Source organism: Panthera onca, chromosome B1 (genome assembly GCF_046562875.1).
Source record: "Panthera onca isolate mPanOnc1 chromosome B1, mPanOnc1 haplotype 2, whole genome shotgun sequence".
Classification (NCBI taxonomy): domain Eukaryota; kingdom Metazoa; phylum Chordata; class Mammalia; order Carnivora; family Felidae; genus Panthera; species Panthera onca.
Genome location: NC_138342.1, coordinates 59720113 through 59747241, shown reverse-complemented (window position 1 = coordinate 59747241; position 27129 = coordinate 59720113). Strand labels below are relative to the sequence as shown.

Genomic DNA, 27129 nt, shown 5'->3' with positions numbered 1-27129 from the left:
AGTGAAGAAATGGGAAAAAGACATGAATAGACACTTCTCCAAAGAAGACATCCAGATGGCCAACTGACACATGAAAAAGTGCTCAACATCACTCATCATCAGGGAAATACAAACCAAACCACAATTAGATACCACCTTGCACCTGTCAGAATGGCTAACATTAACAACTCAGGCAACAACAAATGTTGGCGAGGATGTGAAGAAAGAAGACCTCTTTTGTATTGTTGGTGGTGCAGCCACTCTGGAAAACAGTATGGAGGCTCCTCAAAAAACTAAAAATGGAACTACCTCCGACCTAGCAATTTTACTACTAGGCATTTACCCAAAGGATACAGGTGTGCTGTTTCAAAGGGACACATGTACCCTAATGTTTATAGTAGCATTATCAACAATAGCCAAAATATGGAAAGAACCCAAATGTCCATCGATGAATGAATGGATAAAGAACAAGTGGTATATATATACAATGGAGTATTACTCGGCAATCAAAAAGAATGAAATCTTGCCATTTGCAACTATGTGGATGGAACTAGAGGTTATTATGCTAAGTGAAATTAGTCAGTCAGAGAAAGACAAATATCATGTGACTTCACTCATATGATGACTTTAAGAGAAAAAACAGATGAACATAAGGGAAGGGAAACAAAAATAATATAAAAACAAGGAGGGGGACAAAACAGAAGGGACTCATATATATGGAGAACAAACTGAGGGTTACTGGAGGGGTTATGGGAGGGGGGATGGGCTAAATGGGTAAGGGGCACTAAGGAAGCTACTCCTGAAATCATTGTTGTGCTATATGCTAACTAATTTGGATGTAAATCAAAAAAGAATTAAATTAAAAATTAAAAAAAAGTAAACAGACATTAATGTCTGAACATACTAACATTCAACCATTGGCTTTCACAGGCATCAGCTAAGTAAGATAAGTAGATCAAAACTCTGAATGAAGATAAAGACAGCCATGATTCCTAACCTTTAGGTTTTAATATTTTAAAGTAAGGTAGCAGGCCACAATATTGGATTAACAATTCAACAGTAATAACAAAATAATTCAGAATAAATCATAAAAGACCAGTTATTTGCCAATATCATATAATAAACACATTATTGAGCTGCTCCTATGGAACTGTGTTATGCATTCTATAACAAACATCTGTTCCTAATTTTTTAATGTTTATTTATTTTTGAGAAAGAAAGGTGTGAGTGAGGGACAGAGAAAGAAGGAGAGAGAGAGAAAGAGAGAGAGAGAGAGAGAGAGAGAGACAAGGCCAAGCAGGCTCAGTGCTGCCATCACAGAGCCAGACACGGGGCTCAAACTCACAAACCATGAGATCATGACCTGAGCCGAAACCAAGAATCAGTCACTTAACAGAGTGAGCCTCCTAGGCACCCCAGTTTCTAGACATCTTCAATGTTGAAAAGAAGAACAAATTCTTCTCTACTGTCAAGGTCTTCCAGCTGGACTAAGAGTTAAATTTACATGAGACAGATTAACAAGAAGAAAAAACCCAAAGTTTTATTATGTGCACAGAGAGGTCCTATAATGAAATTGAGACCTAAAGAAATAACCAACACAGGCAGTATTTATACTTTTTAGGCAAATAGAGAATAAATCTTTGAGGAATTGACAGAACAAAAAAAAACTTAACTTTGGAGTTTCAAGTAGGAAGAAATTCTAAACAGATTTTGGACTGGGGTAGTAAATTAGTAAAAAGTAACAAGGATTGTTTGTACAGCTTTCTTGCCCCTGAAATTCCCGTCTCTGGTTATAAAGATATCTCTTCACTTCCTGATACAGGGAGGGTACCTTTCACATGGGAGATTTATTTCTTGTTTTCAGGGTGCACAGCAAGTCCCATCTCTGGTGATAAGGATGTCTCTTCACTTTCTGGTACAGGGAGCGTACCTTTCACATAGGAGATTTATTCCCTGCTCTCAGGGTGGACAGAGAATCTGAGTGTCCTGGCATAGGCTGTCTCCTAAGTAACTTTTATTTAAAATAATCAATATGCCAAAGGGGAAGCCTGCCCTTTGCTCCTACGGTGTCAATAAGAAAACCTATGTAAGCATAAAATGAACTGTTTTATTCTGAAAGTTTATTAGTATGATAATTAAATGTGAGATCTCAGATGAATAGAATAGTTTCACCTGAAACCGACATTAAAATAAATGTCCTAGATTGACTTGCAGTCATATTACTACTATCATCCATAATCAGAGAAGAACAAACCATTGTGGTCAGTATTTCAAGGTAATTAAATAGATTCTGTTCTGCCTTTACATAAACTTCTTTGACACTTGGCAATGTGCAGGTATGTCCTGCTTTAATATTTCACAGTTTTTTGTTTCACTTACAACCAAAAAAAAAAAAAAATCTCCTTAGATCTGGGTTTCTTTTTTGTGAAATTTGACTTCAGACCTTGGTGGATTCAACATTATAATGTTTCTTTATGCACTGCAATCTGAAGATTAGTTTTTATTGCTTTCTCTTTCCCGGTTCAAGAATGCTTATCAAAGGGGTAGTTATCAGTTACAAGCCAAAAAGGAAGTATAATCTATTTATTTGGGAGGGAGGGGAAGTGTAGAATGTAATCAATTTGTTAACAGAGATTGAAACTTTTGTGCTTTATTATTTTGGGGAATGACACAATGCAAATTTGAAGGATCCGTTAAAACAAAACAAAACAAAACAAAACAAAACAAAACAAAACAAAACAAAACAAAACAAAACCATAGGCCCAAAATGGTATCACTTAGATTAAGGCCCCAAGTCAATAAACCAAGACTTACTATCTTACCTAATTGCAGTTTCAACTGAATTCCCCCAGGAATAACCTTTAACCAGTAACATGGAATCTCCTGGTCAACACTAGGAAATTTACAGATAGACCCACTTTCCTTAGGACAGCTTTGTCTAAACAATGCATTCTTTACTAATAAATTTCTTTCTTTTTCTTTCTTTCTTTCTTTCTTTCTTTCTTTCTTTCTTTCTTTTCCTTCCTTTCTTCCTGTCTGCCTTTCTTTTTCTTTCTTTCTTTCTTTCTTTCTTTCTTTCTTTCTTTCTTTCTTTTTCTTTCTTTCTTTTCCTTTCTTCCTGTCTGCCTTTTTCTTTCTTTCTTTCTTTCTTTCTTTCTTTCTTTCTTTCTTTCTTTTCTTTCCTTTCCTTCTTTTTCCCCCTCCTCCCCCTCCTCTTCTTCCTTTTTTTCTCCTTCTCCTCCTCCTCCTTCTCTTTCTTTTTCTTCTTCTTCTTTATGCCCTCTTTCTGCCATTTTTGTTGTTGTTTAGATCAATGGAGCTCCCCACTACTTGCTAGATGGAATGCTTCTTGATTCATGAATCATCTAAAGAAACCAATTAGAGCTTTGAATTTACTCGGTTGAATTTTGTTTTTTTAGCAGATCCAATGCCATTTTCAGCTGATGATGATTTAGAGAATATTGTAATGAGAAAGTCTGTGCATCTTTTTAATTTTTTTTTTAACGTTTATTTATTTTTGAGACAGCGAGAGACAGAGCATGAATGGGGGAGGGTCAGAGAGAGAGGGAGACACAGAATCCAAAACAGGCTCCAGACTTTGAGCTGTCAGCACAGAGCCTGATGCCGGGCTCGAACCCACGAACCGCGAGATCATGACCTGAGCCGAAGTTGGATGCTTAACCGACTGAGCCACTCAGGCGCCCCTGTGCATCTTTTTAAAAATCATGTTTGCACAAAGCAAGAAATTAATTTGCTTTAATGTATCTTTGCCTTTTATGTCTATTTCCCCAATCATATTTCAGGTCTTATTAGAATCTGCCATCACTTGATAAATTAATAATTCTTGTCCTATTAACAGCAGTATGTTAAGCTTCAAAGTTCTCAAAACTGAATTACTAACCATGGTTTATGATCTCAAGTTCTATTCATTGTTTTGTTAAATGGTCTTGGTTATGTCATATTTAATACCTTTTTTCTGCATAAAGAAGTCAAACCCTTTAACTAAATAATACAGTTATTGATACAGTGTCACTTTATGCATAACCTCAAGAATCACAATATCTCATTTGTCTTCACAAGGGTCGGTATCATTGAATTGTGTCTATAAAGATGAATAAAACCTCAGCATACAGAGAAAAAACTGTTTAATATTATAGACAGAATCATGCTCCAAGAAGCACAGCTTTTTGACAGGGATTATTTATTTATTAGGGAAAAGTCTCAACATACAATAAGATGGAATGAGTCTGTAACATTGAACTGATTGCTGGGTTCTTGAAATTTATGCTAAATAAAAAGCTACCACAATGAATCAGAAACACTTTTCAGACATAACCTTGAGTCTCAGTTCTCTATGTCAAAGTAGTGAGGACTATATTGTAGGTTATTAGCATTTGTGGCCACCTTGATGACAAGAACATACATACACAAATATAAGATAAAAAAAGGTGTGAAGAATCAAAATAAAGGGGTAGTTTCTGACATAGAATTACAGTTTAGGATTTAATGGAATTAAAATTAGTTATTATGGACTTTGCCAATGTCATGGTAGTTAAGTTTGCAGGGATCTTTACTTTTTTTTTTTTTTTTTCAAATGTTAATTTTTTTTTTTTTTTTGAGAGAGAGAGAGAGAGACAGAGAGAGACAGAGAGAGAATGAATGGGGGAGGGGCACGGACAGAGGGAGCCAAGGAATCCAAAGCAGCCTCCAGGCTCTGAGCTGACAGCACAGACCCAGATATGGGGCTCAAACCCACAAACTGTAGGATCATAACCTGAATGAAAGTTGAACACCTAACCAACTGAGCCACCTAGGTGCCCCAAGGATTTTTACTTTCAAATATGGGTCTCTAATTTGAGAACTTTGACTCAATGCCAGATTGATGTGATGGTATATTTTGTTTGCAATGAATTCCCAACTCTTAATTTTCTAAGATGATCAAATTCTCAGGTTTTTCTAACAATCTATTACATTACCATGGTCTTCCAGCTGCTGTGAGACCTATATAAGTTTCTAAGTCACATCAAATACTCCATTTTTTTAAATTTTTTTTTAAACGTTTTATTTATTTTTGAGACAGAGAGAGACAGAGCATGAACGGGGGAGGGGCAGAGAGAGGGAGACACAGAATCGGAAGCAGGCTCTAGGCTCTGAGACATCAGCACAGAGCCCGACGCGGGGCTCGAACTCACGGACCACGAGATCATGACCTGAGCTGAAGTCTGACGCTTAACTGACTGAGCCACCCAGGCGCCCCTCAAATACTCCTCCATCTTGAACTGTGTCATATATTTCAAAAATAATGGTTTATTCTGACATAAGAAGCATATACTGAACTGATAGTAACAACCATTTGTAGAGTATTGTCTTATGCCAGTACTACTTATGCAATTTCAGTGTATTAAATGCTGCATGGATCATTTTTACTGTACAGATGAGGAAATTGAAATTCAGATGAGGTAAGTAATTTGGCAAGAAGAAGACGAGTTGTTGTTTTTTTTTTTTTCAAGTCTGTTTGGCCACAGCGCCCATAACTTTCCTTTAGTCCACACTGCAGTGGCTCATTGTGAGGGACCCGAGGGGAATCTGCAGAAACGGAGGGAAACTGGTTCTACCACCATGTGCTTGTAGACAAGGCTAAAGTCGGAGTCAACCCACAGGCCTCTTTGATGGTCATGTGAGCTGGACTAATACTCAAAAATCTTGGTTCTCCCCCTTGTTTTGTATTTAGATAGCTCTGTGGGAGGCACTGAGTTGGGTGGTCTGTGCACTTGTTTGTTTTGTGGCCCAAAGAGCGGACTTCTCTGAGCTCTAACTGGCTACAAGTCCAGGTTCATTTGATCTGTTCATGACTGCCTGGGCCAGCCTCATTTTCTTTTTCAGAGGACTGCTAAAAGTAAAAGGTATAATCCCAGTCACCTGTGGCTATCACTCTGAAGGCAGAGGATAAAAAATTTCACAGGGATATCCCGCACACAGGTATGAAGATAAGGTCCGGGAGGCAGGCTGGTGAACTTTTGCCTCAGGCTCTGCTTTATGGAAAACTTAAGGTAAGAAAGGACTCTCATCTTCTAATTTTTCTGTTCCAGCAGAGAAAACATTGCCCTGTCTTGGTATTACAGGACCTCCACCTCTCCTATCCTTCACAGCCTGTTGGTTTCTGGAAGTCTCTAGAGAGAGCTCATAAGAACTCACAAATAAGTAATCATATTCACAGAGCGGGATCATCCATCATTCTTCTTCTTCTGCCTCTGGCTTCTTTGCCCAGGAAACCTCAGGGACTGCTGCCATCACTGTTTCCTGATGGCCTCTCAAAGTCAATGGTCCTACTGGCTCTCACTGTTCTAAGACTGACCTGAAGGAAGAACATCTTTCCCGCCCGCATCACCCTGTGACCATCCTCTCAAATACTCTGCCCTCCACTTCTTGTCTTGAGGTTCCCAATGGAAGGCTGTCTTGTACTCCAAAGTCTCAACATCATGTGGACAACTTAATGTGATACCTTTCCTTACCATTTCTGTTTGCTCTGTGAATGCATTCGTATCTATGAGAGTGCCAACCGAGAAAAGGAGGCGAAACCCAAAAAGAAACAAAGGCTTTTATCTGGAGTCTCAGAATTGCAAATCCAGAAGCACGGATTCCAGTGTAACCAGAAAAGTATTGCACCTGAGCGGAGAGAGCAAAGAGTTTTTATGAGAGAGAGGAAGAAGGATGGGCAGTTATACGACTTGAATAAGGGAGGAGAAGGAAAAAAGAGCCATGACTGCTTCTAACACATTAAGCCATCTTTGTTTACACTCTGACAGACTAAATATATCCGTGTGGTCTAATGAGACCACTCTCGGTATGCACTAATCACTCTGCTGGCAGAAAGTCCATACTGGCAGTTTTATGGTCTGGCTGCCAAACGCCCTGCCGGTTTTATGAGCAACTACTTGCAAAACAATCATCCTGACTGGCCCAGGTTAAAAGTTAATTTGGTGCAGTTCAGAAGTTCATTAGAAAGGAAAAGGAAGCTTTGAAATGGGGTTGCTCATGTCCAGAAATTTTATCCGGTCTCACAAGAGCAAGCCAGAAGACTTGGTTAATGCAGACCCAGACCCTCGTCTTGTTCTTCCAGTCATTCATGTCTTCCCTCCAGTTGTGTGATAAATATATTTAGGTTCACTTTGAAGCTTTCCAATAGTAGCAGTCTGGAGAAAAGACTCAAGTCTCCTTCTGTTTAACTTAGAACATTAACTGTAATTGCATTTATTGAACATCAGGCAAGTGTTGGTACCATTTTGGTTCCTCCCACAATCTCCAATGCCCCTTCTTCTTTTTTTTTTTTAACGTTTATTCATTTTTTTTGAGACAGAGAGAGACAGAGCATGAATGGGGGAAGGTCAGAGAGAGAGGGAGACACAGAATCCGAAGCAGGCTCCAGGCTCTGAGCTGTCAGCACAGAGCCCGACGCGGGTCTCGAACTCACGGACCACGAGATCATGACCTGAGCCAAAGTAGGATGCCCAACCGACTGAGCCACTCAGGCGCCCCAACTCCCCTTCTATAATATGTGCATCTTGTTAGCTTAATGAAAAGTGCTTTGAACCCTGAAATTCAAGTGTCCTGTGGAAGGCTGAATAATCATTCCCCAAGGATATCCATATCCTAATCCCCAGGACCTGTGAATACTTTTACCTTCCATTGTAAAATAAACTTTGTTCATGTGATTACATTAAGGGTCTTGCAGTGGGAAGATTATTCTAGATTATCCTGTGTGGACCTGATATGATCACAAGGATTCTTATAAAAGGGATGTGGCATAAGTCAGACTCAGACAGCAAGGGATGTGCCAGAGCACAAGGACAGGAAGAAAGAGATTGAAGAGGCTATCCTGATCACTTGGAAGATGCAGGAAGATGGCCGTGAGCTGGGGAATGTTGATGGCCTCCGTCTGGAAGGTGGAAAGATTAAGGCAATGGATTCTCTCCTGGAGTTTTCAGAAGGAACCAGCACTGAGGCCACCTTGACTTTAGCCCAGTGGAACTAATTTCTGTCTTCTGACCTCCAGAAGTGTAAGAGCGTAAGTTTGTGTTTAAGCTACTGCATTTGTGATAATTTGTTACAACAGCAACAGAAAACTGATGCACTGCCTCCACTCTCAGTCAGACTTCTCCCCCTTTTTTCCAGAAATTCAGGAGCCACTGTCATCTTGATGTGGTTGGAAGTGTTGGGGTTTGGAGCTAATGGCCAAGAAAGAATTCTTGAGATGTCTGGTGCAAAAAAGTGGTTTAATTAAAGCACGGGCCAGGACCCAGGGCAGACACAGCTACACTGAGATTGTCAGGGGTGGTTGATTTTATACTTAGGAGTCTTTAGGATATGAAAGTCCTTTTTGGAAACTTCCCCCAAAAGGACTTTCGTATGCTAAAGACTGTCAGGATCCCGGAGGCCTAGCTATTGTCAAGATTGTTTTTCCTTCTAGCAAAGCATTAACATTGAGACAGCTGGGAGTTCCTGGAAGAAATCATTCTCTGCCTACCTCAAGTATCTGTCAACGTGCTGTGAGTTGTAAGGAAATTAATTTTATCTACATTTCTTTCTGCCTTTGTTTCCCACATCAATCTCTTAGGCACTGCTTAGCTCTTTACTCAAATTATTGACGCTCAATTCTAGTAACAACTACAACAAGGAGATTCTATTATCATACCTCTTTTATGAAAGGGGAAATGAAGTTTAGATTAATCAAGAAATTTCACCTCAAGTCTCATAGAAGGCATTAGAACTGGAAAACTACAGCCAGAACAGTCTTAATTCTTCATAGCCTGTGTTCTTTCTTTTCTTTTCTTTTTTAATATTTTAATTTTAAGTAATCTCTACACCCAACGTGGGCCTTGGACTCACAGCCATAAGATCAAGAGTCGCACACTCCGCTGACTGAGCCCGCCAGGCGCCCCTTCATAGTTTGTGTTTTTAATCACCATGTGAACCAACTGCACCTCTTTTTTCCTGCTTTTCCATTCACCAAGTTAACAAGGCCTATGTTGAGTTTTTCATATTGATATTTAAAAATTTTTATCCTGAATGTATAAAGAGATGTTCTGGATCAGACAGATTTCTTATTGATTACCTCCCAGTGAATAAATTTCACTTCCTGCTTGCCTCAGGCCTCACTCTTGGGGGGTGATGTGATGAAAGCCAAGCCAGTTGTCCTATTCCAGGAGCGAGACACTCCATAGGCCAGGGAAGGGAGTGGAGGGGGGAAGGGGAGATATAATTGTCCCTGCTTATAAAAGGGAATGAGGACTTTGTCCCACTGCCCTCCTGAAAGGGTTTCCTTGGAAACACAATAGGTCTAAATCCCAATCATAACCCTTTGTCATATAACTAAATCTTTCCAAGAACCAGATTGCCCCTTTGTCTCCACTATTAAGACCTATGTGTATCTCTAAATTCTGTGGCTTTATCTCTTTTGACATGTAAATACCTAGGGAGGTAGTATTCCAGTCTCCCCAGGACCCTGAGGCTTAGCCTGACACCTAGCCCTGGATATAACCATTGAGTCATCTTTCAGAAGATTAGAAAAATTGTGTTATCCCTGGGGATCAGAGCCATTAACTAAACAAATGACAGATTTAATACTCATGGTACGTGAGGAGGCTAAGACTTTTACAAGAACACTGAGAAATCCAAAGAAGTTTTATTTCCCACAGCCTAAAATATATTGCCCTTGACTTAGAGTTAAAGGAAGGAGTCCCTGCTGACATTCATAGAGCTTCCAGAATGGTTTGCGTTTGTTTACCTCTACAAAACTTAAAAAATTGCTGTTCCATGTTATCTCATTCTGAGCCAAGTACAATTGGAGTAAAGAAGAGGCTATTCTACTTAATTTTCAAGGGAGGACACAGAGGCTCAGAGTAGCTGTTGCTTGTCTATGGTTACCCAGCTGCTTAAGACAAGTGTGGGCATGTGCCCACACTTTTCCTCCTGCCGAAGGTTATAAACGTGCCCAGGAACAGGTCCAGTGAGACAAGCACAAACCTTCCTGGGCCTTCCCCTCAGGAGCACAAACTCTCCTCCCTTTCAGATTGAGAATACATTATTTTCCAGGTGGTTCATATGGTTCCATATCAGGAGATAACAGTCTGTGTTTCTACTGTGGAAGCTGGATGTATTCCTGTTGTCTTGGGGCCATTTAAATTCAAATTTACAGGTTTAGCAACATTTCAACCATCACCAGACTTGTGAAGCCATTGGAACAGCATTACGCTGGCTGATTCTTTCTCTCCATGAAGATTATAAAATAAAGACCTTCTCATTTAGACCTTTGGACAGATGACACTCAGCCAACTCACTTTTTCCTTTTTTGCTCCCATTACACGAATAATGATTGAGTTCGAAGATAGAGTGCAATTTACAATTTAGCTCCCAGCTTCATGAAGAGGGAAAAGAATGCGGAATTGAAAAACCTTTTAAGATCATTTAAATGAGAGTGCTTTTGAAAATATGGGTAAACATTTGAAAAATTTTGAAGAGTTAGAACTAAAGAACAGTTGGTTATACTGAAACAAAATGAGTATTTTATGTAAAACAGAGATTTTTTTTTCAATATATGAAATTTATTGTCAAATTGGTTTCCATACAACACCCAGTGCTCATCCCAAAAGGTGCCCTCCTCAATACCCATCACCCACCCTCCCCTCCCTCCCACCCCCCATCAACCCTCAGTTTGTTCTCAGTTTTTAAGAGTCTCTTATGCTTTGGCTCTCTTCCACTCTAACCTTTTTTTTTTTCCTTCCCCTCCCCCATCGGTTTCTGTTAAGTTTCTCTGGATCCACATAAGAGTGAAAACATATGGTATCTGTCTTTCTCTGTATGGCTTACTTCACTTAGCATCACACTCTCCAGTTTCATCCACGTTGCTACAAAGGGCCATATTTCATTCTTTCTCATTGCCACGTAGTATTCCATTGTGTATATAAACCACAATTTCTTTATCCATTCATCAGTTGATGGACATTTAGGCTCTTTCCATAATTTGGCTATTGTTGAGAGTGCTGCTATAAACATTGGGGTACAAGTGCCCCTATGCATCAGCACTCCTGTATCCCTTGGGTAAATTCCTAGCAGTGCTACTGCTGGGTCATAGGGTAGGTCTATTTTTAATTTTCTGAGGAACCTCCACACTGTTTTCCAGAGTGGCTGCAAGTAAAACAGAGATTCTAAAGATGGGGGGCACTGCAAGGACTTTGAAAAAAATATGGAAGTAAGGAGCACCCACTAGTGGCAGTCTCTACGTGGGTGTGCCCTACAGTCCGTTATAAATTTCCAGGGCTTGCGTATCAAGAAGAAAAAACAAGATCAAGAAGAAAAAAACAAACCTAAGCAAGAAACTTTTGTAAAAAGCTTTATTTTCATGCAGTTTGTAAAAATACATCAATAAATATTTAAACTTCTCTATTCCAAGACATAGAGAAACACTGTATAATTACCACTAAACAAGGCATTATGCCTTACAAGGAAGACATAAAATGTCCAAGGGATATTTAAAAACATTGTGGAGTTTTTAAAGCTTCAACATCAGAAGTGTTGACCACGTACTGTAAAACTCTCTCAATAAATAACAATTGGCATTCTTCTGAGCAGTACAAAAATAAATGCACACATACATTCCACAACCTTAACAGTGACCTGTGTGCTTGGATCCCAAACTATTTATCTCCAGCCTTTATCATAGGGAATGACAGGGCGTGGTTTCCCCTCCCCTCCCCCCAACACATAATATAGTTTAATGAATGAAGAACATTTAAGACTCATCACTTACAAATTAAAAGGAACTGAACTAACTTTAGCATAAAAGTGACCTTTAAAAATAATAGTACAGCAAATTACCAAATTCATATCTTTAAATATTAGCTAGAACATTACTATGCTAGCTTTGAAAAATAAATAAATAAATAAATAAACAAATAAATACATATGTTGAAAATAGACGAATACTCATAGGGAACAGTCAAATAGATTGAACACAGTCCAGATGGTCCCTGGAGGCTTTGGTTTCTTTTCTTTCTATCCCATTCCACTGAGGCTGCCACAGTAAGCCATGAACTTCTGCCTTCTCTCTCTAGCTCAGTTGTTGCTGCCCCTGTGATTAAAAAAGAAAGAAAGAAAGAAAGAAAGAAAGAAATGGTTGCCATTAATAGGAGTCCATAAATTGCATAGTCCTGTGACATGTGGTTGCCACGTGGTTACCACCTACACCACTGCGATGGGTGGCAGGAAAATGCCAGGCTCCTGGATGGTGTTTAATTAGGAATAAGGTGCTGTCTGTGATCACAATTGTATTATTAGCTTCAAAAAGCTAGAAGGTAATGTCAGAGTGGGCTAAAAAAGTACATTCAGGACATCATTTAAGCCCCACGGCAGACCTCGTTAGGTAGCTATTTTTATTTCTGCTGTATTTCGGAGACTTGAACAGATTAAGTACTTTCCCTGGGGACATAGGATAATCAGAGGTGGGGCCTCGGTTACAGTTAGGGCAGGGATTCACAGCAAAGTCCTTGCTCTTCACGACTAAGCTTCAGTGGCCCATGTTGCTCAAAACCAAGGGTGCCACTTTTCAGAGCAGAAGCTCACCAGGGATGGAGCTAAATACTGTGTGTTCCTCAATGGGTGGGAAGCATTTGAACATCACTGGCCAAATGCTTTTCATCTTTTAGGAACACACATGCACCCACACTCATTTGCGTGGGGAGAGAGGGCACTGGAAATATCCTTCTGGCATAGGAGAGGCTTAATGACCTTAATAGCAAAGGTCATTGTGAACGAATAATTTTGTTTTTCAGCGAAACCTAGGTTTCCTTGATCAAACTTCCCGGACGCATTTGCCAGGATCCGTGACCAAGGACTCTAGTGGCACGCGTCAACAGAAAGCATAACTCACTTGCTTAGCATCTTTTCGATGATTCTCTTGACCATGGGGGCTTCGGGATTGAGACAGGCTTCGTGTCCGTTCTTGAGAGTGGCTCTGCGGAGACAAGGCAGAGTCCCCGTTGGCGGGAGGCCGGGCCGCGGGTGGGGGGCACGGGGGCGGGGGGAACGGCCAGGACGGCGGCAGCGCGGGGTGTCACTTACATGACTTCGGTGTGGGCGCAGTGGGGGCCCGACGGCGTCACCTTGACGCTCTGGATGTTCTTGAGGTGAATGCCCTGCACGGTCTGCAGGCACTGGCAGCGCAGCTCGGTGACGACGGGCGCCCCTGCGGGGAGAGCAGGCCGGGTGAGCGGGCGGCCCCGGGGCGCGCACCCCTCCCCCACCCGCACCCCCACCCGCACCCCCATCCGCACCCCCATCCGCACCCCGTCCCCCCGCGGGCTCCGGGCCTCACCTGCGGCGCGCCGGGCGGCGGGGACCAGGAGCAGGAGCAGCAGCGCGGCGCCGAGGAGCCGGGGAGCGCGGGTCGCGGTGCGGGCCATGGGGCTCAGCTCGGGGAGTCGCGGCGGCGGTGGCTGGAGCTGGACGGCTAGCGGGAGGGCAGGCGGAGCGGACTCTGGCTCCCCGAGCCGGGAGAACCGCTTTTATCCCCGGTGGACTTGGCGCGGCGCCGGGCGCAGCGGTGGGGGGGGCGGGGGGGGGCGGCGGACAGGGAAATTCCCGGCGCCCCGGGTCATTCCCGGGTGCGGAAGGTTCGCGCGGCCCCGCCCGCGGGGTGGAGGGGGACCCGCGTGCCAGGCCTCCCGCGTGTTCCGGAGACTTGGGCGTGTTCCCGAGACTTGGGCGTGTTCCCTTTCCGCCCAGTCCCCAAAGAGGGCGTGAGTGGCCTTGCTTGAGTCTGTGCCATTTACGCGAGACAGGCGTCTGTCTTGACGAATGCTAGTTATCCGGATGGGGGAATAACGCCCGGAGAAGGGGTGACATGATTTTCTACTTGCTACTTAACGCATAAATGTGTTTTGGTTTGATTAGTTTACTTTCGTCTGCATAAGTAGACTATGTTAAAATACATTTGTCATCTCACAGCAGACATAAGAACGTTCGCCGGTTCCTAGTATTTTACATTCACAAACAAATCATACTTTGTGTCATATCCTGAAGGGGTGAAGGGATGAGGGGATGACCAGTGTCAAGAGGTCAATTTAATGTTTAATTTAGGACTGAATGTCTTATCCCTACTTATCTTCCTTCCTCTGCAATTCTGGAACTTCCAGAGTTGGAGTAAATCCATGAACACCACCTTTTTGGTGTAGACGGTGTGAATTAATCCGTGAAGTATAATGCTGGTGGTCATATCCGAGCTGTTGGGGGGTGGGGGGGAGGCTGCGTTGGGCTCCTGGGGTCCAAAGGTCGGAGGGACCAGGAGCTGATGCCTAGTGGGAGTAGCACCCTGTGCTCACCTGAACAGCAAAAAGAGGTGTTCCTGTGAAATACTTAAGCGCTAGATCACCACTCCAATGGCACTTCCTTGTTTTATGTTCCCAAATCTCATTTCCTTTCCCTGTAGTGTGGACTTGCCTGCCTCCAGGGATTTGAAATGCTCTCTAGAGAAGTAACTGCAGTCCTATTTTAGTTTTGACTGACTTCTAATCAATCAGACCTTTCAAGCCGGTAACTCGACTGTGTCGTTCAGCAGCTCATTTTTCACCTCAGTGTAAATGACTTTCGTTGTTGCTGGATTCCATGTAGGTTTCAGATGGCTTCGGGGTGATTCCAGGTGCAGGTCTGTGAGGAGCGTGGGGTTACCCGGTGGATGGGTGTGGAAGGGAAGCAGGAGGAGAGAGGACTTGCTCTGGATCTGCAAAGTGGCACCGAGCAGCCCTCTGCTTCACAATGCCAGGGTAGGAATTTCAGGTGTCGGACATTTAAACCGTCTCTGCCTTAGTTTCTCACCTGTAAAATGGACGCCAGAGATAGTATCTACTTCAGCAGATTGTTAGGAGGAATAAGTGTGTGAACATTTATAAAACGCCAGTACATACAATGCATACATTATAAATCATTTTTAAATAAACGTAATTTAAATTGCTGTTTCTGCATTCCTAAGCTGGAACTCACCTGGGGATAAAATCCCTGTACAAAGAGAAAAAAAGAATTTTAAAAAGAAAAAACACCTCCTTCAACCAACATAAAAGTTTTGTACTATTTTTTTTTCTTAAGAGAAAACTCAGAATGAGTTTTTTGTTGTCTAGTTTAATTGATCAGTAATTTTATAGTTCTAATTTCAGTAATTTCAACTACAAAGTGCAAATAAAACTAAATATATTCTATCTTATTAGAAAAGATTATGAGGGTGCCTCGGTGGCTCAGTAGGTTAAACATCTGACTCTAGTTGAGATCCTGTCCAGGTCATGATCTCACTCTTGGTGGGTTTGAGTCCTGTGCTGTGGGGTTGAGTCTGTGCTGACAGCTCAGAGCCTGAAGCCTGCTTCAGATTCTGTATCTCTCTCTCTCTCTCTCTCTCTCTCTGTCCCTCCCCTGCTCATGCTTTGTCTCTCTCTCTCTCTCTCTCAAAAATAAACATTTTTTTAAAAATTAAAAAAAGAAGAGATTATGAATTACTAAATTATAAATAATGATTTGTCTTTACATTTTTTTAAGTAATCAGAACAGTCCTTTGTGGGAAGGGGCAAGAAATATAACTTTAAAAAAAAAATAAGTGGAAAATGAAAGATGACCTAAAGTTTATAAAATATGAATAACTTAGTAATAATTGAGAATTTGTGTAGGTACTACTGTCATTATCCTTATTTTTCTCAGATTCTTATTTTTTTATTTTTTTAATGTTTATTTTTGAGAGAGAGAGAGAGAGTGTGTGTGTGTGGGGGGGGGGGGGGTGGGGGAAGGTCAGAGAGGAAGGGAGACAAAGAATCTGAAGCAGGCCCCAGAGTCTGACGTGTGGCTCCAACTCATAAACTTCCAGATCATGACCTGAGTCAGTCAGTCACCCAGAGCCACTCAGTCGCCCCTTTCTAGGATTCCTAATTGAAAATACTATGGATTTTCTTTCTTTCTTTTTCTTTTTTCTTTTCTTTTCTTTTTTTTTTTTAGATAATCAGTAGCTCAGAATTATAATAGCTGAAGAGATTGCTATTCTTTCCATTATTCTTCACTATCTCCAGTAATTTACATATGTTTATGTGCTTATAAGATCAACATAAAGTATTATAGTAAATAACACTTTAATCTAATAGTCAATGTCCTCAATCTTTTGCATATATGAAACCCACTTAATCTTCTCAACTTTCCCACAAAGTAGTCACCAGCTTTGTCTCCACAGCTTTTCTCCACAAGGAAACAGGGAATTTAGGGAATTGGCCAAGGTCTCACAGTTAATAAAATTCACAATTTGAGCTCTAGCCAGTGCTGCTTTTAACCACTACATGTTAAGGAAGAAAAAAAAAAAAAAAAGAAAGAAAAAAACCTTTTTTCTAAGAAAAGTAATAGATAATTCAGGAGAGCAGGTTTGTTTTTGTTTTTGTTTGTTTAAGTATGTTTGTTATTCTCGCGGTTAAATAGTTCAATGCCACATTTCCTAAAGCTTAAAAATAACAAACTGCTCAAAAGTCTCCAGTGTTTTATTTCACTAACAGCAAGAAGTTTCTTTTGTGGAATGAATAGGATATACTTAGATTCAATAAAATCTACATCTGTCTATCTATCTATCTATCTATCTATCTATCTATCTGATTTTCCTCATCAATGGATTATGCCTCCAAAATCAAGTCAGTGGGATGAACACTCTACACTGAGATTTGCCCAGAAGGGAACTGGGCATTTTAGTTATTTGCTGAAATAAGGATCATGGTTTTCTGCCTGACCCAGTTTGCATACTTTATCATGATTTAATAATGGAAATATTTTGCCTTCAGCATTAACAGGAAGCTACCCAGAACTTTACTCTCTTTATAATTAAAAAAAAAAAAAGAAAGAAAGAAAGAAAAAAGAAGAAGAAAAATATTGTCCTAATGCTTTCCAGATCCAATCCAAAGTATGGACATATGCAAATACTCAGGGTGAATGAATAGGGCATCAAAAAATTTATAGTAGTGGCCAAAGGGATGAAACATTTCAAGAAGCAGCCTCATATTTATAGAATTATCTATAATTTTATGTCTAAGACTTGCTTGATAATCATCACTTGCTAACAAAATAAAGTACAGAAGAAAGGGCTTTTTTCTACCTTAATATATCAACTCGCATAATTCAATCCCTAGCAGCCCCGTATTTATTTTTCAGAAAACTTAAAAAGCAATGACATTCTGAAGCCTAAAAAACAATCCCCTTCTTTGTTTTTGCAAGTGTCTCCCCCAGATATTTACTCATTTTATGAGCTGAATGACAGATTTCTATGCCCAAACTTTAAACTAATGCAATCACCAATCTTAAAAAAGAGAGCATCCTTAAAATAAAATGGGTTATTAAATCCCATTTAGAGCCACCATATTTACTGTCATCTTGTTCGATTGACACTATCTGATCTGCCTTTACAATCCAGACTTGGTGCCGTCTCCTGAGATGAGGGAGCCATCGGAATGGGCAGTGCAGGACTGCTGTCCCCACTGTGGCCCTGGGAAATTGTGACACCACAAATGCCACGTGTTGGGTTTACCGCTTCTGGTAGAATGACTCCGGCTCTGAGGGGAGAAGAATGAAAATGTCCGAATGTGGCATTAAATCGCTCAATCCACCCACTTCTTCAGTCCGAAGCGTGTCATCCAGCGTTCATGTCATAAACCCTATCCAGTCTCTAGTACGGTGGTCATTTCTACCCGGCTTGGGCTCCTTCCTCCTTCTGGTTATGGAATCTTGGTTTTCTCTTGGGGACCATCCCTTCTTCCTCCCAGCTTGGGTAGTTCAGGGAGGGGGACCCTGCTCCAAAGCTCCAGGACTGTGCTGGAGACCCAAAGTACCATTGGTTGGTCTTTCCAGTCTGGGTCTAACCCTCAGGCAAGTTCTAACAGGTGCAGGGTGGGCAAGGGACCTAAGCCTGGCCAAGTCAGAAAAATGTCCTGGAGTCCTTGTTGTCAGGAAATGGTGGGAAAATCAGCCCTTGCTTCCTGTGGGGTTCCACCTGCTGGAACAGAAGCTTGAAGCATTGTCAGTGCTTGAGGGGAGCCTGCCTGAAGTGAAGCAAGCACAGAGAAAAGCAGCCTGATGTGGAGTGAGGCTAATTACTGGCGAGAATTTTTGAACTGCAACATGCAGTTTTAACGCATCCACACATCAGCTGTTTACTTTCAGAGGCCCAATGATTCTCCTTTTCTTTTTTAATTAAAACTTTCTTTTTTTTGTTTTTTTATATGTGTTTTAAAGTTTATTTATTTTTGAAAGAGATAGAGTGCGAGTGGGAAGGAGGCAGAGAGAGGGAGGCACAGAATCTGAAGCAGGCTTCAGGCTCTGAGCCATCAGCGGAACAGCTGTGTCAGCTCTGAGCTGTCACTTGAACTTGTGAACGGGACATTATGACCCGAGCCAAAGTCGGACGCTTAACTGACTGAGCCACTCAGCCACCTCATTCTTTTTAAAAAATTTTTTATTTGTATTTTTTAAAATTTATGTATTTGAGAGAGAGAGAGAGAGAGAGAGAGAAGCTCAAGCAGACTCCATGCTCGGCTCGGAGGTCAATGTAAGGCTCAGTCCCACAACCCTGGGATTATGACCTGAGCCAAAATCAGGAGTCAGCATTCAACAGACTAAGCCACCTGAGTGCCCCCTCTCCTTTTTATGTAGCCATCTTAAACCGGGTTTTGGTTACTGACTCCACTTACTGTTAGTTACCTTTCTAACCAGGAGGGCGGTTCAACTCGAATTGAATTCCTTTCTTTCTCCCTTTGTTTCAACATTGTCATCGATCATTTACTCAGCATTTATAAGGTGGGGATAAAGTTTGGCCAGGGATCCGGAGAGGAATAGGACTCTGCTACCCTCTGACTCTCCATGCAATAGGGGAAATGAGTGGACAAATAGAAGATTTTAGAAAAGGGGCACCTGGGTGGCTCAGTCAGTTGGGCATCCGGCTTCGGCTCAGGTCATGATCTCACAGTCCGTGAGTTCTAGCCCGCGTCAGGCTCAGAGCCTGGAGTCTGCTTTGGATTCTGTGCATCCCTCTCTGCCCCTTCCCCACTCACACTCTGTCTCTCTCTCAAAATAAAATAAAAATATTTAAAAAAAAGAGAGAGAGAGATTTTAGAAAAGCCTGTGAAAACCATGGCAAACCATTCCCAAGGTGCAGGTGTGAGGACTACCTGATCTAACACTTAAAGAGTGGGTTTATGAAACTTGTCAGAGAGGTTCCTGAAAGAGGTGACCATTGATGTGACTCTCGGGATGAGGAATTTTCTGGGGAAATGGGGGACAGTGATGGGCAGAAGACATTCAGGAGAGGGCCAGATGAGCAGAGGCATAGCAGTGGGATAGAACATGGTGACTACTACTGGGAGCAGCAAACGGTTCGTGTAGCTGGAACTCACTCTGTGAACAGAGACTGGAGAGAGGCTGAGGCAGGAGGAGGTTGCAGGCCTCCGACACTGAAGACCATGTACTGGAAGGACCCTGTTTGTTAGTCAGGATCCAGTTTGGATGGTATCTAACTGGGAGGCCTCTGTAGGCATTTCAAGGTGTTTCCATGGCCCTGTTGCCCAGACCACACTGTGACCTTTATTGGCTATCTACCATAGGGTGGTTGAGGTATAACCTAAGATTCAGGATATGTGCAAAAAACTGAGGGCATGGTAGATATTAAATTAAAAGACATTTACTTGGGGTGCCTGGGTGGCTCAGTCAGTTAAGCTTCTGACTCATGATTTCCACTCAGGTCACGATCTCACGGTTTGTGAGTTGGAGCCCCATGTCGGGCTCGGTGCTGACAGTATGAAGCCTGCTTGGGATTCTCTCTCTCCCTCTCTCTTTGTCCCTTCCTGTCTCTCTCTCTCTCGCTCTCCCTCAAAACAAATAAATAAACTTAAAAAAAGTAAAATAAAAGACATCTGTTAGGCACATGCAAGATACAAGGAACTGTGGTCCATTTTGCAAAAAATGTATAGTGGATAAAACTGAAACCCCAAATATGAAATTCTTCTTCAGTACTAACCTGCCAACTATCTTCTGCAACACAGCTAGTCCTTCTTTCTGTACCTGTGGTAAGGCCAACGTGACGATTTTAACCATGTATAATTACTTAAGTTCATTTCAGTTAACTCTGAAAAACATCCAATATATTAGATTTGGGCATTATTCCGAGGCTTAAAAAATAATATATTTCAATATAATGTTTGTATTTCCATTACGATTTTTGAAAAACTTTTGAGAAATAGTAATGAGTAATTAAATTATATTACATGCAATACGAATCAAAGAAATATAGAAATGCCAAAATTACAAAAGGATGTGTGAGGAAAAAAATATAGAAATTGAGGAAATGTCTTCAGGCAAATATTGTTTATCATACTTGGTTATAACAGGCATGAAAACAGCGTGATGACCCTGCTTTGATGTTTCAAAGTGTATTATGGAAGTGAAATTTGGGAAGTTGAGATGAGCTATAAACCACAACAAACATATTACACATAGTGTGTGTGGCTACATGGTCAGCCAGGGGACATGACAAACGGAGAAATTTTGATGATCAGAGAATGTCCTCTGTAACATTTCAACATTTTGAAATGTGTTATTACATTCTTTATGGCTCATATATGGTCTTTATTACAAAATGTTCCCTGTGTGTTGAAAAAATATACGTGACTTATGCAGTTTTTGGGTGAAGCATCTGTATATCACGCTCCGGCCAAGTTGCCGGGATCACGTTGGGGGATCATGTTGCTTTACTCTTCTGTACTGTTACTGATTCTTTACTGCTGTGACCTCCTAAGTCCTGAAAAGAGGCCTGTTAGAATCTTTAACTATGATAATCATTTCATCAATTGCCCCTTTTAGTTTCTCTCTTAATATAATTTGATTAAATATCAAGTTCTTGAAATTTAGAATTGTTTGTTTCTTGTAGAAGTACCCCCTTTTTATTTTGAATCGGTCTTTTTTTTATCTCTAAGACTCCTTCTTTCCTTAAGTCCTAATATCTTCTCACCTAATGCATTGATTTTTTTTTTTTCTTTTTAAGAGAGAGAGAGCATGAGCAGGGGAGAGGAGGAGAGAGAATCTTAAGCAGGTTCAAGGCACATCGTGGAGCCCAATGCAGGGCTCGGTCCCATGACCCTGGGATCATGACTTGAGCCTAAATCAAGTCAGATGCTCAACTGACTGAGCCACCAGGTGCCCCACTGGATTAGTAATTTGTATTAATAATAGATTAATAGTCATTAGCAAGTAATACATTAGTATATCCATACTGTTTCTTTCAGTTAATTTTAGCATGATATAACATTCTTATTCTTTTAATTTCAAGTTATCTAGGTCCTAATGTTTAAAGTATGTCTCTTTTAAGAGGCATAGATTTTTTGGTCTTATTTATACAGTCTTTGTATGAAAAAAAGTTGATCTTTGACTTTTAATTAGTGTGTTTATTCCATTTAAATTTACTATAATTCTTAATGTAGTTGGATCTAAGTCTCCTCTCCTGCTATTCTATTTGTCCTATTTTTTTAAAAAATCAACTTTTGGTTTAAGAGTAATTTTAGATTAAAAAAAAAATTTGTATAGATAGTACAGAGAGTTCCTGTAGACTTTTTGCCCAGTATCTCCTAATGTTGATATCTTACATAATTATAATACACTTATCAAAACTAAGAAATTAACACTGGTACATTGCTGTTCGCTGAACTCCAGTCTTTTATTCAGATTTCACCAATTTCCACTGATATCATTCTACTATCCTGGGATCCAAGTTAGCATAACTCACTGGATTTAGTCATCATGTCTCTTTTGTGTCCTCTAATCTATGACAGAGTCTCAGTATTGCCTTGATTTTCATGACTTTGACAGATCTGAAGAATACTTTTTTTTTTTTTTTAGTGTTTATTTATTTTTGAGACAGAGAGAGACATAGCACAAGCAGGGGAGGGGCAGAGAGAGAGGGAGATACAGAATCTTTGACAGCTTTGAGCTGTCAAGACAGAGCCCGACATGGGGCTTGAAGTCACCAACCCGAGAGATCATGATCTAAGCCGAAGTCAGACGCTCAACTGACTGAGCCACCCAGGTGCCCCTGTGAAGAAAACTTCTTAAGTATTTTGTGGAATGTTTCTGGATGGGGATTTTTATGATGATTTTCTCATGATCATGCTAGGGTTATGGGTTTGGGGGAAGAACATGATGGAAATGAAGTGCCCTTCTTACCATATCACAGAGGGGGTATACATGATATTCATATGACACCAAGGGTGATAACCTTCATCACTTGGTTAAGGTGGAATCTGCCAGATTCTCCAGTGTAATGTTTTTTCTTTTCCTAATCTGTTCTTTGGAAGGAACTCACAAAGCCCAGCCCACACTCACATGGGGAGGGGATTTAAAACCACCTTTAGGAGGAGACTTTTTATTGACAGGCCTGACAATAAAGAAGATTTTTTCCTTTTCCCCGTCTGCCATCTGCTGTTTTGTTTCTTTATTCCTTAATTTCTGTATTCTTTTGTATTATTCAGATATTTTCTCTTATTCCATTTTATCTTCTTTTCAGATTTTTAAATCTAAACTTTTCGTTTCCCTTTTAGTGGTTACCCTAAAAATTGCAATATATATTCCTGCCATGTTACAATGTTCCTTCAGCTTACACTTTCTGCAACAATTGAAGACATCTCTTATAGTCTAAATCCATTTCTTTCCCTACCTATCCTTTGTTATTTTTGTCATGTATTTTACCTTACAGCATGGATTTATCTCCATAGATCATTATTATTATTAAATAACACAAATTATTCAAGTTCTTAGGAAAGAATCCACCTTTCTACCTTTTGGTCCCAGCCTCATTAAAAGGGAAAGAATTGCATAATTGTCTGAAAAACCACTTACCCAAAGTATTTAATAAGAGCTCTTATTACAATGTTTGTAAAAATCCAAAAGTTTATAAAGGCACTAATTTTTAATAATGAATCAGCGTGAAAAGCAGCAATATTTTATGTAAAACTAGGTTTCTCAAGCTGGTTGGGGAGGGTAGCGTGTCAAATATTCTTTAAGTAATAGAAATGTAAGGGAAGTAATGGCCAGGAGCAGGCATAAAGTTAGGTGCAACCTATAGTCTGTGTAATGGTACGATACCTTGAGCCCCCCAGTAGGAACCAAGGATCAAGAAGAATAAAACAAAACCTAAGCACGTGATTTTTTGCAAAACGTTTATTTTCATGTCATTTGTAAAAACATAACAGTAGTTTTAATGTCTCTGTTCCAAGACAGAGCAACACTGCGTAATCAACATGAAACAAGGCATTATGCCCTACAAGCAAGACATAAAATGTCCAAGGGAAGCTTCAACATAAAAATGTTGACTATAGAATGTGAAATAATTTTCATAAATGACAACTGCCATTCTTTTAAACAAGTACAAAAATAGATGTATACACACTAACTTCTTCGGCTCCCTTCCCCCCCTTCCGCCCCCCCCCCCCCCCCCCCACCCAGTGCTGTGCCCTGGCACCTGATGGAGTCTCCCAATACACAGTGGTTTAATGAGACCTTAAAAACCCATCATCTTCAAATTAAATAACAATCAGGACAGAGTTACGTCTGATTCAACACAGTCAGATCCTTAAATACTAATATGTAAAATATTAAAATACAAGCTTTGGAAAATAAATAAATACAAACATAAATAAATAGAGAACTCGTAATAGTCAAACACATTAAGGCCTTTCTAGGTGCCTGCAGAAGCCAGCTGTTCTCTCTTCATTTTCACTTCCTAGAAGGGCCTTTCAGGAACCACCAGCAGCCAGCTTCTTACTGGTCTCCAGGTCAGTTGGTGCTGCCCCTATGATTGGAAAAGGGTTACTGTTACAGGTGCTAAGGAAAAACTGCTCCTCTCTCACACTGGCCCCTAGGGCTAGAGGGAGTTTTGCTGTAGACCCTGGCCCAGCCCTGCACCCACAGAAGGTCCCACAGTACCCGCTGCCCCCTACTGCAGAGAACTTGCTCTTTACTGGCTGTGGACTGAACTTTATTGACTTGAAAGAGCTAAAACCTAGCGCTCAAAGACTGTCACCCTGGGTTAAAAGTTTACATGCAAGACCTCACTTGAACCTCATACATCCCATGAAATTGTTATTATTCTCTATGCCCATTTTGCTGAGACTCAAAAGGATTTGAAAACTTTCACAGGGATCCTAGACTTGAACTTAGGAGGATCACTCTGCAAAGTCCTTGCTCTTCACGACTAAGCTTCAGCGGCCCATGTTGCCCAAAACCAAGGGTGCCACTTTTCAGAGCAGAAGCTCACCAGGGATGGAGCTAAATACTGTGTGTTCCTCAATGGGTGGGAAGCATTTGAACATCACTGGCCAAATGCAATTCATCTTTTAGGAACACACATGCACCCACACTCATTTGCGTGGGGAGAGAGGGCACTGGAAATATCCTTCTGGCATAGGAGAGGCTTAATGACCTTAATAGCAAAGGTCATTGTGAACGAATAATTTTGTTTTTCAGCGAAACCTAGGTTTCCTTGATCAAACTTCCCGGACGCATTTGCCAGGATCCGTGACCAAGGACTCTAGTGGCACGCGTCAACAGAAAGCATAACTCACTTGCTTAGCATCTTTTCGATGATTCTCTTGACCATGGGGGCTTCGGGGTTGAGACAGGCTTCGTGTCCGTTCTTGAGAGTGGCTCTGCGGAGACAAGGCAGAGTCCCCGTTGGCGGGAGGCCGGGCCGCGGGGTGGGGGGCACGGGGGCGGGCGGGGGGAACGGCCAGGACTGCGGCAGCGCGGGGCGTCACTTACATGACTTCGGTGTGGGCGCAGTGGGGGCCCGACGGCGTCACCTTGACGCTCTGGATGTTCTTGAGGTGAATGCCCTGCACGGTCTGCAGGCACTGGCAGCGCAGCTCGGTGACGACGGGCGCCCCTGCGGGGAGAGCAGGCCGGATGAGCGGGCGGCCCCGGGGCGCGCACCCCTCCCCCACCCGCACCCCCACCCGCACCCCCACCCGCACCCCCATCCGCACCCCGTCCCCCCGCGGGCTCCGGGCCTCACCTGCGGCGCGCCGGGCGGCGGGGACCAGGAGCAGGAGCAGCAGCGCGGCGCCGAGGAGCCGGGGAGCGCGGGGCGCGGTGCGGGCCATGGGGCTCAGCTCGGGGAGTCGCGGCGGCGGTGGCTGGAGCTGGACGGCTAGCGGGAGGGCAGGCGGAGCGGACTCTGGCTCCCCGAGCCGGGAGAACCGCTTTTATCCCCGGTGGACTTGGCGCGGCGCCGGGCGCAGCGGTGGGGGGGGGGGGGGGGGACAGGGAAATTCCCGGCGCCCCGGGTCATTCCCGGGTGCGGAAGGTTCGCGCGGCCCCGCCCCCGGGGTGGAGGGGGACCCGCCCGCGGGTGCCGGCGACTCAGAGACCGTTGTCAGCCCCAATGCGCAAAGGGGGCGTGAGTGGCCGCCACGTGGCGGCTGCCACCGCGGGGGAGGGTGCGGCGACCGTGGGCGCCCAGGGATCCCCAGTCGCAGGACCGGGAAGGTCGGACCCGTTAGTTAGACCCGTTAGTGGAGAGAATTGATTCTCAAAGACGCTTCAGTCGCTGGAACTGGAAGAGTTGAGGCGGAAATGGCAGCCTCTCTGATCTATCCTTTGGCTTTCAATTGGGCTTTCCGGGTGTTTTTCATCTCTGGAATAAATACACTCTTTTAAAAATGTCTGTCGTCTCAGATTGTATGTGAGAATGTTTGTCTTGTTTCTGTTGTGTGGACAGCTCTGGTAGGTCACACTTGGTACCACGTTTTTGCCCAGTGGGCATGGGGGTAGGGTAAGGGAATGGACTGTGGCGCAGGGTAATTTAATTCAGCGTTTATTTTTAGGTACAGTTTGCAATGTCTCATATTCCCTGTCTTCGAAATTCTGGGACTTCCTACACTCTAGTAATTCCTGGAGCCGCGCTGTTTGTTGTCTAGGAGACGGTGTTTTCATTCATGGCAGTGGTTCCAGAGCTGCGAAGGCCGTGCTGGGATCAGGGGCCCTCCTCTAAACAGTCCGGGGAGAGAAAGGATCATGGACACAAGAAATCGGGTACCTAGCGACTCTCACCTTTACTTCTCTAGGTAGCAAACAGATGTGTTTCCAAATGTGTAAATACTAGATTACTAGCATGTTCCACTCGTGTCACGTGAATATGCCTGCCTCCTGAGAGTGATTCTCTTGAGAAACAGCTAAGCTATCAATTACTTTAGTTCTCTAAGAATGCCAGCCCATAAAGCATTTCAGTCCGTGTAGCTTGAGGACTTCTCACTGAGTAATTCACTTTTCTTCATCAGTTTCAATATCTCTTTTTGGATTAAACTGGGTAGTTTAAATTGATTCTCCAGGGTAGTGCGGCTCTCGGGGATGTGTGAGCTATTCTGCCGGTGCCGGGAGAAGAGCTGGATGTGGAGGATGCTGGTCTGTCTCTGGCACAGAGAGTCTGCTGAGGTTGTCAAGGCTGGAGCCTCAGCCACACCACTTACTTGCCCCCATGACCCCTGCTTGTGGGTACTTTATTTCCTCTCTCTGGGCTCCTGTATTTCCTCTGTACAAGAGAGCAAATAATGCCTGCCTTGCAGGGTTGTTATGAGTATTAAATGTGTTAATATTTATAAAACATCAGCACATGTTGTGTTGCATAAATATTTGTTAAATAAAATAGAATTAGTGTTCTAATACAATCTTACTGTTATGGACTCAGTATGCTCTCCAAAAATTCAGATGTTGAAGTCCTGTACCCCATTGTGATGATATTAGGAGATGGGACGTTTGGGGGGTGATGAAGTCTATATGAGGTCATGAAGGTGGGATCCTCATGATGGTATTAAGCGCTTTTATAAGAGGGGACACCCAGAGGGCTTGATCTCTCTCTCTTTGTCATGTGAGGGTACAGCAAGTCAGCGACTATCTACAAACCAAGAAGAGGGTTCTCACCAGATACTAAATCTGCAGCTAAGTATCTTGGACTTGGACTTCCCAGCCTGCAGAACAATGAAAAATAAACGTTTATTATTTAAGCCAGCCAATGTACGGTATTTTGTTTTAGCAGCTTGGACTGTTTAAGATGCT

The 27129-nt window shown here is 42.3% G+C and overlaps 2 protein-coding genes across 3 annotated transcripts; both read right to left on the bottom strand.

Moving 5' to 3' along the window:
- Positions 1-11352: 11352 nt before the first annotated feature.
- On the bottom strand, positions 11353-13527 carry LOC144616174 (growth-regulated alpha protein-like). Its single transcript, XM_078446038.2, has 4 exons — positions 13349-13527; positions 13096-13219; positions 12905-12988; positions 11353-12106 (listed from the first exon to the last, which is right to left on the bottom strand). Exons 1-4 carry the CDS (start codon positions 13434-13436, stop codon positions 12091-12093), a joined length of 312 nt encoding a protein of 103 aa, XP_078302164.2. The 5' UTR covers positions 13437-13527; the 3' UTR covers positions 11353-12090.
- LOC144616173 (growth-regulated alpha protein-like) lies at positions 11353-25275 on the bottom strand. Of its 2 annotated transcripts, none has more exons than XM_081795529.1 (4): positions 25091-25275; positions 24838-24961; positions 24642-24725; positions 11353-12106 (listed from the first exon to the last, which is right to left on the bottom strand). In XM_081795529.1, exons 1-4 carry the CDS (start codon positions 25176-25178, stop codon positions 12091-12093), a joined length of 312 nt encoding a protein of 103 aa, XP_081651655.1. In that variant the 5' UTR covers positions 25179-25275; the 3' UTR covers positions 11353-12090. The 2 variants fall into 2 exon arrangements, with proteins under 2 accessions (XP_081651655.1, XP_078302163.2); XM_078446037.2 differs by lacking the exon at positions 11353-12106 and adding an exon at positions 21854-23869 and having other exon boundaries at positions 25091-25272.
- Positions 25276-27129: the final 1854 nt, after the last annotated feature.